The following is an 11,985-nucleotide window of genomic DNA, read 5'->3' as shown; positions in this document are numbered from 1 at the left end:
CTGAAATTGCACAAGAAGCAGGAATTTGTGCAATAACGACATATTTTGACAGAAGCACTTATGCAGCACGTTTGCAGGATTGCACTGAATTAATTGTCATTTTGTACGGGCTTGTTTATATCAGATTTGGAAGCCCGTGTTGTGGTATACATGCTTTGCGAGCATGTTTCTATGTAGCAGCTGGAGCAGCCAGCCACAGATCTTTAGGAATGATGTCATGTTTTCGAATGCGCAACCTGCAACATCCGGGTCCTGTCTCCGTCGCTCCGTGCCGCTCAGGCTAACGTTAGCTAGCAAGTTGTCAGGCTGTCAAGTGGAGAGGCTGGGGCAGACGTTTCAGCTTCCCTTCCCCTGGCTTGGCCGCATAAACCACCGGCCACCCCCCAAAAAGCCACGAGAAAATCCGTTTGAATATTCTCGCCAGCTGAGATAATGTAATGCATCACGGACGTACGCAAAGAGGGATCTCCGCACCTACACAATTTATATGCACCGAATCTTGAGTGACGATTGCTCGCTGCTAACTGGCTAGCTACCTTAGCTAAACCGCCGTATACCCCCTAGTTTCGTCGGTGTACCCTCTCTGGTGCGAACTGCGGCCAGTCGGTCATCGTCCCTGTTGTATCTTCCGCTGGTGTCGACTAGTATTTTGGTATTTGGTAAGTCATTAAATGTTTACTTTGTAGCCAGCAGCTGTTGAGGAACATTGGGCAGCCGTAGTTCTTAGCTGTGTTAGCATGTAGCAATTAGCAAGGCCAAGGGCTTTGCCTGCCTCAATATTATATTAGCGCACCACGGCAGGGAGGGAGGCCTGTCAGTTAGCTGTGAGGGACAAGGGTCAAGGCCCGTAAGTAGGCTAGGCTGTTTGTTTATTTCAGTTGTAGTCGGTACTGGCTGCAGAGCAAAGTTTCTCACTAAACCCAGCAGCATTATTGAGCCTTAATAAACGTGACTATGGTGTAAAGTAGTTCATTACAGCGTTAGAGTTGGTTTTGACCGATTTTATGTCTTGTGATGGTTATCGAGTCTGCTAGCTGGGGCTAGCGCTACAGGCGTGTAGCTGCAACTCTTTACTACCCCAGGTAGCTAGTATGGTGAAGTGGTCTGCATTGCGGAGGTCACAGTGGTTTAGTGGACTATCAAAATGAAAGTAAATAACTTAAAACGTTTCGTTACATTTATTGGTAAACTCTAGACAGCCACTGGCCTGAGGGCGTTTCAGTCTGATCCACACCAGCAGTGTTCCTAATGTGTGGCCAAAATGTGCACACAAGTCTACTATTTTTAGACTAGTAGGGGCTGAACTCAACTCCAAGATGTTAATCTTTTGCCACAAATGGATCTAAGACGTGCTGTTAGTTTATTGATAGAATTGGTGCCTCTTTCTGGTTATTTCTTAGAAAACTATTTTTCAGAAAATTTGTCAGATTTGTACTCGTTTTATGTTTTCACATTGTCATAATTAGACAACATGTATTGTTTTAGTTTCCAAATTGGGGCTTTGATTGGACTGCACTTTCTTAATCAACGAATTTGTCATTTCTTTTGTGTTACAGGCTTTTAAAGGGACACAATGGGTGCATTTCTGGACAAACCAAAGATGGAAAAGTATAATTCCCATGGTGAAGGTAACAACCTGAGGTATGGGCTGAGCAGCATGCAGGGTTGGAGGGTTGAGATGGAGGATGCACACACAGCGGTAATTGGTCTGTCTCATGGTCTCGACCTGTGGTCATTCTTCGCTGTTTATGATGGGCATGCTGGCTCTCAGGTGGCCAAGTACTGCTGTGAGCACCTGCTGGAGCACATCACCAGCAACTCAGACTTCCAGAGTGCTCTTCAGGATGACCCCTGTGTGGACAGCGTGAAGAATGGTATCCGCACTGGGTTCTTGCAGATTGACGAACACATGCGAACCATCTCCGAGAAGAAGCACGGTGTGGACAGAAGTGGCTCCACTGCAGTGGGGGTAATGATTTCTCCAAGCCATATCTACTTCATCAACTGCGGCGACTCGCGTGGGCTCCTCAGCCGGGGTGGCACTGTGCACTTCTTCACACAGGATCACAAACCTAGCAACCCACTGGAAAAGGAAAGGATCCAGAACGCCGGTGGCTCAGTCATGATCCAGCGAGTTAATGGGTCCCTAGCAGTGTCCCGTGCTCTGGGAGACTTCGACTACAAATGCGTGCATGGAAAAGGCCCGACAGAGCAGCTTGTTTCTCCGGAGCCTGAAGTTTATGCAATAGAGAGAAGCGAGGGGGAAGATGAATTCATTATATTAGCTTGTGATGGCATCTGGGATGTCATGGCCAATGAAGAACTGTGTGACTTTGTGAGGTCAAGGCTAGAGGTTACGGATGATCTTGAAAAAGTCAGCAATGAAATTGTTGACACCTGCTTGTACAAGGTATACCATCAACAAACCCTCTTCTGACACTTTGTTGAACTGTTTGGTACAATGGTTGATTTACATAAATTCTTGTTTGTTATCTTTGATTTCTTTGCAGGGAAGCCGGGACAATATGAGTGTTGTGCTAGTCTGCTTTCCTGGGGCCCCAAAGGTATCTTCAGAAGCAGTGAAACGAGAAGCTGAGCTGGACAAATATCTGGAGGCCAGAGTAGAAGGTAGTAAAAGCACTTTTGGTTGACATTATTATAGAGTAAAACATCAAGTTTACAAATGCTCATATATCTTACTTATATTTAGAGGCAATGAAAAATGCAAAATCAAAGAGCAAAAACGGGAAGTGTTTTGTTTGTAATGTCTGTAGATTGGGTCTTAAATATCTGATATATTTAAGGTAGATATTTGAATCATACTGTATAATGAAGCATTGAAACACCAAATGAAGGACTTCAAATTCATTGATTACAGTGAGACTGCCATTGACATCTTAAGTTTATTTGCGCATCCTGCACATGTATCAATAAAACAATATCTTACTAGTGATGTCAAGTCTCTCAAATGCTGCCAGTGATCATCATTTCCTTTTTACCCCCTAATGTTCTGGAAGTATTCAACCTTTAGATTAAAAAAACAAAACCAAAACCCCCCCAAAAAACTTTTAAGTGTAAAACAGGGTGTGAAACTTCATGAAGGGTGTTGCTGACAGGTAAAGTAAGTTTTTCCCAGGCAAGATTTAAATTAACAGCCTGGTTTTCAACTGAAGATATTTTGCATGTTAAGCAAATGCTTTAACCACTACACTATGGAGAAACAAATGCATTTTTGAAAAGTTGGAAGTGGTGGAGGTTCATCTGATAATAGTTTAGTAAGTGATTTATGGTGTCCATAAAGATGATATCAAAAGGGCAACTATCAGTCCCTGTCTTTTTGCATCCACTACGGGGTGTTTGTGTGTGCAGATGGGGTCGAACAGAGTCAAAGGTGGCAGTGGCCTTGGTTGGCAACAGGGAGACTGTTGCCTGATACTTAAAACATACCAGGGGAGGAATTCTAAAATACCTGTAGTGCAAAGCACCTGCAGGAAACGGTAATCCAGCCATAGGATCAACTATGGAAACCTTGGGACTTTTACTAACTTTGAAATAGATTGTTGACTGAGGGCTCTCATTGTGTTGCCTTGACTATAAACTCAGTAATAACCTTGAGCTTTTAGACAGGGGTTAAAAATGCACAGCCACAAATTAAATAGGAGCGTCTGATTTATAACAAAGACAATAAAAAAAGATGAGTTTTGCAGTGAAAACAAATGCAAAAGAATAGTCAGTTTATCCAGTTATTTTGTTGTCACTGTCGGTGAAATTGCAGTCGAGATTCAAATTTGGTCCCAGTCCACCAATGTAGTATCCCAGTGGCAAGTAAAGGTAAAAAACAGGCAAGTGCTGCCAGCTACACCATCACCATTGGTGTAGCACCTGTTGGCATGATTCCTGCCTGGGCTTATGTTGTTCTGTTTGAGCATCAGTTAATGCTTCATTACTATTTTGTAGAATTAAAAAAAAAAAGAAAAGTAGCAATTGCTGGTTGAGGTTATACCTGTTGTTGCGTCCCATTCATCGCGCAGGAACGGTATTATAATAATAATAATAATAATAATAATAATAATAATAATAATAATAATAAAACCTGGATTTTAGGAAAATGCCTTGTACTTATTTCTTCTTCACTTTCCGGGCTACTGCCTAAAGGTTCTGTGAAAAGAAGCTGCTTTGGGTCATATAAGAAATCCCGGTAAAGTTTTGTACTCGCTAGCATAGTTACAACAGCTTTATACATTATTTACACAGGGCTTAGTTCTTCTCAACCTGACTAACCACTCAGCTAAAGAGGAACAAAAAAGGATAGATGTCTTTATCTTTTTTGTTTCACCTCCTGTTTTATCTGTCTTTGTTGCCTCCCCTGCTTTTCTGTGTTGTCTTGTGGCTTAGCAGCTGCATGTAGAGAAATTTTAGATGCGCTTAAAGCAAAACAAACTCCAAAGTAAATATCGTTACTGCCCATGTTACCAAATTTTAATGATAGCCTTTCAGTTTTAGATGGTAGAATGAACTTGTCTGGTTGCCAGTTGTTATATTTCTAATTAATACAGTGGGGCAAAAAAGAATGTGAAAAAAAATCCATGAATTCACATGGTAGGATTTGTAAAGAATTTATTCGTAAATTAGGGTGGAAAATAAGTATTTGGTCACCTCAAACAAGGAAAATCTCTGGCTCTCACAGACCTGTAACGTCTTCTGTAAGAAGCTTTTCTGTCCCCCACTCGTTACCTGTATGAATGGCACCTGTTTGAAGGTGGAGGAAGAAGAATACTGAGTTGCATCCCAAGAACACCATACCTACTGTGAAGCATGGGGGTGGAAACATCATGCTATGGGGCTGTTTTTCTGCTAAGGGACAGGACGACTGATCCGTGTTAAGGACAGAATGAATGGGGCCATGTATCGTGAGATTTTGAGCCAAAACCTCCTTCCATCAGTGAGAACTTTGAAGCTGAAACGAGGCTGGGTCTTCCAACATGACAATGATCCAAAACACACCGCCCGGGCAACAAAGGAGTGGCTCCGTAAGAAGCATTTGAAAGTCCTGGAGTGGCCTAGCCAGTCTCCAGACCTCAACCCCATAGAAAATCTGTGGCGGGAGTTGAAAGTCCGTGTTGCTCGGCGACAGCCCCAAAACATCACTGCTCTCGAGAAGATCTGCATGGAGGAATGGGCCAAAATACCAGCTACTGTGTGTGCAAACCTGGTAAAGACCTATAGTAAACATTTGACCTCTGTTATTGCCAACAAAGGTTATGTTACAAAGTATTGAGTTGTATTTTTGTTATTGACCAAATACTTATTTTCCACCCTGATTTACGAATAAATTCTTTACAAATCCTACCATGTGGATTCATGGATTTTTTTTTTTTTCACATTCTGTCTCTCACAGTTGAAGTGTACCTCTGGTGCAAATTACTGACCTCTGTCATCATTTTAGGTGGGGGAACTTGCACAATCGGTGGCTGACTAAATACTTTTTTGCCCCACTGTATATCTTAACATGACGTAACTTTGTATTTCTGAAGAGTTACTTACATAGCTGTTACATTTGCTCCTTAAACAAAATTGACTGTGAATTCCTATAAGATGCTCATAAAGTCCAGGGCCAGTAATAATAAAAGATGATTGTCTTTTGTGGTTGATACCCTAGTAATGTCATTAACAGCAGAAGGCAGAGACAAACATAATTTATATTATATTATATTTATATTTTGTGCAAAGCTTAGGCTGAATGTAATAGATGAAAGTAGGCTTATTAAATTTTTTTCTACGCTTACTATTAAAAATAAGCATCAAAGTTAGCAATATTTTATTTAGTTGGGATGACCGTTTTGTGGCCTCTGTGTTACATCAGGGAAGAAGTATTACTATGACAAAGCTTTTATTTTACATATATTCACACTTAAACAGCTGTGATTTGGTCTAAATTGGACAATATTAATCTTGTTAGTTTGTTATCCTCCTTGTACACATGGATATATAATATTTTAATTGCTCATATCAATTGTGTATTTTTAGAAGTATTCTGGTGTTGTTTAAACAGAGCTGTAATCTAATCAAATTGTGTTTTCCAACAGAGATAATCAAAAAGCATGGGGATGAAGGTGTCCCGGATTTGGTCCATGTGATGCGGACGTTAGCATCTGAGAGCATCCCTAACCTTCCTCCTGGTGGGGAGCTGGCGAGCAAGTAAGTGATATTTGTGGTTAGAATGGAAACTATGCTATTGTGACACTGGGTGTCATATGTATATATTTTTTCATTTTGAATGAAAACTAGCATTGATTTTTTTTTGCCTTCCCCCTCAGACGAAGTGTTATTGAAGCAGTGTACAACAAACTTATCCCGTATCGAAGTGATGACACAGTAAGTATTTTGCTTTAACTTCCTGCAGATGTGCTTTCTTTGAAGTATGCATGCTTTTGTTTTCTTTAAGCACACTTGTACTAATCCCATGCATGCTATAAATATTCAGAAAGGTAAAACAATGATATTGCCAAGAGATCTTTTTCAAAATGCAGTCAGGGGAGAAAAAAATATGGATTGACTCAAGCAGTTCAGACAATTGTCATCAATGTTTATCTTAACTAAAACCATGAGCTAATTTCACCAATTAATGCAACTGAACTAAAAAAGAAGTCACTAATAAGTGTGGCATAAAAATGGTCCTCTTCAAACTGATTCAAAATGAACATTCCTCATAAGTCCTTTTCATACAAACAGGACTCAGAGCTTTTGCCCCTGTCCACTCAGATATTGTGCCTTTTATCAAATAGGCTCATTGAGTCAGCTACACGTATTAGTGCACATCATCTTGTCCTTGACAGTAAAACTTGTCCTCTGGTTCCTGTATTTCATGTTTGTGTAAGGAAGGTTTGTTAATTACTTAATTTACTTTCACTGGTAATTTCTTCAAAAAAAACCAACCCTCAAACCTTTTGACTCACTTTTGCTAATTGATTAAATTGAGATTTGTTTTTCCAACCAGTTTACACAAAGATTTCTGTGTTCAGAGGGCACTAGGCTTCTTAGAAACTGTTACAGTCAACTTAAAGTGACATTCTACACTTTGTTCGTTCAAGCTTTTTTTTAAGGGAATAGATCACCTTTGGTGCTATTGGTGCTAAGATCTTCACAACTTGTTATCATTGCAGTTGTATACAGATGTATTCAAAACTCAGGGAGGAAGATGTGAAGTTAACTTAGATTATTTACAAAATTACCCCCCACCCCCCGGGTACCCTCAATTACGAGTTTTCGCACCTCAATATTTATCGATAAAGATGTGGTTTAACAATCATTAGAACAGGTTCCACGTCATTTTAGAAATAGGCCTGAAATATGACAGAAACCAGTCATTTCAGAGAAGAGAAACAAGGGATACCGCCAGTAATGTTCCAAGGGGGACAAAGTTGATGAAGATAAAATCTGAGGTCTGTCCTGGCCTTCCAAAGACCGTCACTCCTTGTGTTAAGCAACTCTAATGTTGCTGTGTGTTGTTAGATTTGTTTGATAGATTGTAAAATTGTAATTATACCCATTTTAATATCTTGTCTTTTTTCATGTATGCCTATACTGATCAATTGTTGAGATGCAGCTAAACTACTGTAGCACTGCAAAATTTAATATGATTGGTCATAAAGAGTGCTGCATAGAATGGATTGAGAGTGGACCAGGTTAACTGCCCCATCATTTTATAACACAATGATTATACATTTACATAATTACACTGCCAAATGGCATGCTGGGTAGGGTTAGCTGGCTGGTAGCAAAATGGTCTGCTAGCACCTGAATAAACCTCTGTCACTACAGAACAGTGAGAAAATAGAGACATGATGAACCTATGGACTAAGTGACTCTTTGGAAACCTGTGCCAGGTTCATACTGTGACACTGCCAAATCTGATGGGAAAAAATACAGTGATACTAAACTTCAGCAGTAACTATAACACATTATTTCACACTTCTAAATATAATAAAGTCATATAGGCTTACGTGGAAGGTAATTTATTATGTCTTAAAGGAAAATATGCACTGTCAGCCACTTTATTAGGTACACCTGTTAATGTAAATGTCTAATCAGTCGCATGGCTGCAACTGAGCATTTATGAAATTGCAGATCTACTGTCATCTTCCCACACAATCATCTTCAAAGTTTACAGAGAATGGTCAGAGAGAAAATATGCGCACCAGTTTCTCTCGGTGAAAATGCATTGTCGATGCCAGAAATCAGAGGAGAATGAACTGATAAGAAGGTAACAGCAACTCAAAAAAACCCCCACTTAGGACAAAGGTGGCACCTCAAACCATGGCGCAGGTTTTCAACAGCAGTATGACCGCATACTGCTGTTGAAGACCTAAAGACCACACCATGTGCCACTCAAGTCAGTTAAGAATGGGTAACTGAAGCTTTAACTCACACAGGCTCACCAAAACTGGACAAAAACGTTGTCTGGTCTGATGATTCTCCTGCAACAATGTTGCAATAATCAGATGGTAGGTGAGAATTCAGCAATTTAAAAAAAACACGAAAGCAGGGATCTCTCCTGCTTTGTATCAACGATTCAGGCTGCTGCTGTTGACATAATGGTTTGGGGATATTTATTTGGCACCTTTTGGGTGCCTTAAGATGAACCCGAGCATTGTTTAAACACCACAGCCAGTTTAGCATTTTTACTGATGTCCACCGCTTTAATGACGGTAGTGTAGCCAGCAAGATAACGTATCATGTGAAAAAGCTCAAATAATCTCAAACTAGTTTCTTGAAGATGACAATCAGTTAACTGCATGCAAACAGCCTCCTGATTTATTTTTTTATTTTTATGCTTTCATGTATTGAATTTGTTTCTGATATTCACACTGACTTTTTTTTTTTTTTTTTAAGATAAATTTCTTATCTAGAGAGATTTTTTATTATAGCTCATGTAGCTTATGTTCTTTGTTTAAGTCATCCTTGTGGTCGTGATCCAAACTGCTAATATTCAGTGTTTTTTTTAAAACATTTATTTTTTTGTTCAACAGCCATCAGTTTGAAGCTCTCAAAAAAAAAAAAATCCCGTCTCTTAAGTTTTCATATACAGGCTAACTATGATTTGACTGAAAATTGTCACTGTTTGATGTCAACCTTTATGAAGACTAAGATCTGCAATTGAACATTCTAATATTATAAACTATAGCAAAATAAAATATAACAAAGTTTGAGGAGTTGAGTGTTCCATTAGGGCCTTTTAATTGAACCTGCTAGTAGTCATGTTAGAGAGTAAGGATGGTAAGGAAGTTTGTAATAATATCCTTGACAATATAGGGAAAAAAAATACAGAAGAGTGTTTTTATTGTTGCAGCAGGATCCAGGATCATGGTGCAACAATGGAGATATATAAAAAATATCTCATAGGACGCACCCTATGTGGTGGTTTTTATGAAAATTTTATGCAACATCAAGGATTTGCATGACTACATAAATACACATCAAATTCAGATAGTGTATTTTTATTATTTTATTAGTGTACACTGGAAATTGCGAGTTCAAAAATGTTATCTGTCGATGTTTCCAAAGTGCAACACATGTAAGACACATTTGAAATGTGGTTTTATAGGACTATGAATTAAAGTTTCATGTAGTTCCTAACATACATGAGAAATAATTGTTTGGGCAATGTTTACCTTTGTCCATTTAAAGTGGACTAGTTGATGAGTCAAATATTTTTCTCTTGTTTTAAATGACTAGCAGATGAGTTGCCATGGATATCGTTAGTAAAAGCAATAACAAAACTGCTTAACACTTGCACAATAACTAAAGTAACTTAACCTTGAAACCCTTTAGGAGGCTGAATAATATTGCCATATAATTGACTTGAGTTGAATTGGTTGAGCTTTTTAGTCAGCTTCTTAAAGCCCTGCTTTTTCATTGAGAAACCCTAATCAGTGAATTCCATCCATCATTTTGCTCTTCCCGTCATATAGAGTGCAAATTAGAGGGTGCTCCAGTGATGCACGGTTGAGTCATTTGTTTACTTTTCGGTCACAAATTATGAGCTGTTAGCATCTCTTCCTCAAGTACCTTCATAGCCTGGTTGTATTCAACAGTGCTTCAAGTTATGAAACAAGTCTGGTGTTTCCAACTTTTAGTGGAAACTTTTTTCTTGTATGTTTTGCAGTGTACTTTGCAAAACATGGAAGGCACAAAGGAGGTGGATGAAGTATGTTCTTTTTTTTTTTTTTTTTTTTTTTTTTTTTTTTTTTTTTTTACAAAATTGTCATCGGAGGCTGATGTGGACTTTTAGCTGTCAGCTGGTAGCTATGTTCTATTGTAATGCTAATGACTGTATCCGGATACGAAATTATCGCATTTAACTACTGCTGTTAGTTTCTTTGAATCCAAATCTGCACTTGTTTTATTTATTCATTTATTTTTTATTATTACTATATTGTGGTGCACAGCAGGGAGGATGATGGCAGACGAGCTATATGTCAGAGCTAGATCATGTGGGTAATTTTTGTAAACACTAACTGTAATAATAATAATAATGGCATTTTAAATAGCAGGGGAAATCTAATTTGAGACATCTTGTACTGCTTTTGGCATCCTCGAGGCATTTTTCTCATTTTCAGAAAAATTTCTGTATGGCTCACATAATTACCCAATTTTGTGTGGTTTTGCTAAGATAAAACCATATCAGAAAGCCGCCATTAGTAATATTGACAAAAATATAACGGCATAACAGACTTATTTAATACAGTAGTCACAATATATTCTTAGTGCATCATATCAATAAAGAAATGTGTAAAATCTAATAATTAACCCTTAAGTTTAAACATTTAAAAATAAAAGTTTAAAGAAAAATCAAATCTCTACATGTTATAAACAAAAGTGTGTGTATTGTACATATTTTTCCCCCCTGTAGGAACTTGGTCAGATTTCTCTTGAAGTGAAAGAAAAACATTTAGATTTTTTCAAAGTTCAAGGTCCCTTTGACCTTGCAAAACCTAATGGATCGTTCTGAAGAGGTCATTATATTCAAATGTAGTACTGTAATAGGATGACATCGTTACAACAAGTCAGTTTGTGAAACTTCTTCCTAGTTATATAATTCACGATCAACTATTAGTCGTATTATTAAAAAGTGAGAGCGTTTAGGAACAACAAAAACTCATCTATGAAGTGGCAGACTGCTTCATAACTGCAATGCAGTACTCTAGTTTTTCGTAGTAGATTACTTAAAATATTGCAATATCAGAAATGTGAATGGATAAATATTTTAATGGTACTCTTATCGGTATTGTGACCAAGTACTTTACCTGTACTCTAACTCGGCGGTCCCCAACCCCCGGGCCTCGGACCGGTACCGGTCCGTGAGTCGTTTGGTACCGGGCCGCGAGAGTTGAGGCTCAGGTGTGAAATGTATGGTTTTCAGGGTTTTTATCGGTTTTCAGCGTTACTTTGTTATCGTTTTTATCTTTTAACTAAGTTTTCCTGGGTCTTTTCACGTGTGTTATGAATAAATCTTCTTTTTTTTCGGTACCGGTACCAGTTTTATTTTGTTATATTTTTCCGCGACACCTTAAAGGCCGGTCCGTGAAAATATTGTCGGACATAAACCGGTCCGTGGCGCAAAAAAGGTTGGGGACCGTTGCTCTAACTAATTTTAGTGAAAACATTTGAACCATACAATTGGGCAATCAAAACACAGGCACACTAGAGTACGCTAGGCACTAGAGTAGGGGTGTCAAAACATAGGGCCCAGATGGTCTCTAATCTGACCCACTGAATGAGATTTTTTTGAAAAGTGTGAAGGAGTGCATCGATTTTAAACTCAAGTGTATTTTCATAAGTTTTAAAGCCTTTTCTGTCAAAGTAATAGATAAACAATTAAATGACAGAAAAGTATTTGCTTTTCACTACCTACTGTAGAAATATCTCCTGTCTAGGCACTGAGCTAGCATACATTTTTCTGTAATTTTACACATTTGTTATGTA

General features: G+C 38.5%; 1 protein-coding gene across 9 annotated transcripts in view; it reads left to right on the top strand.

The window, feature by feature from the left end:
• The first annotated feature begins 250 nt into the window (after positions 1 to 250).
• ppm1aa (protein phosphatase, Mg2+/Mn2+ dependent, 1Aa) overlaps positions 251 to 11,985 on the top strand; it is a 74,584-nt gene continuing 62,849 nt past the window's right edge. For 5 of the 9 annotated variants that reach the window (XR_014916659.1, XR_014916660.1, XM_085440915.1 and 2 more), the window contains exons 1-5: positions 251 to 659; positions 1,557 to 2,410; positions 2,511 to 2,628; positions 6,087 to 6,198; positions 6,318 to 6,375. Coding sequence is in view for 7 of the 9 variants with exons in the window: in XM_085440915.1 (XP_085297041.1) it covers positions 1,574 to 2,410; positions 2,511 to 2,628; positions 6,087 to 6,198; positions 6,318 to 6,375 (1,125 nt within the window). In the remaining 2 variants the exon portion in view is untranslated. The remainder of the gene's footprint in view (positions 660 to 1,556; positions 2,411 to 2,510; positions 2,629 to 6,086; positions 6,199 to 6,317; positions 6,376 to 11,985) is intronic. The other 4 variants (XM_085440920.1, XM_085440919.1, XM_085440921.1 and 1 more) reach the window with 1 other exon arrangement.

Source organism: Copadichromis virginalis, linkage group LG19 (genome assembly GCF_057382275.1).
Source record: "Copadichromis virginalis isolate Kocher_CV1m ecotype Utaka linkage group LG19, C_Virginalis_male_GT1.1, whole genome shotgun sequence".
Taxonomy (NCBI): domain Eukaryota; kingdom Metazoa; phylum Chordata; class Actinopteri; order Cichliformes; family Cichlidae; genus Copadichromis; species Copadichromis virginalis.
Note: the sequence above shows the minus strand (reverse complement) of the source record. Positions and strands in the feature narration are given on the sequence as shown.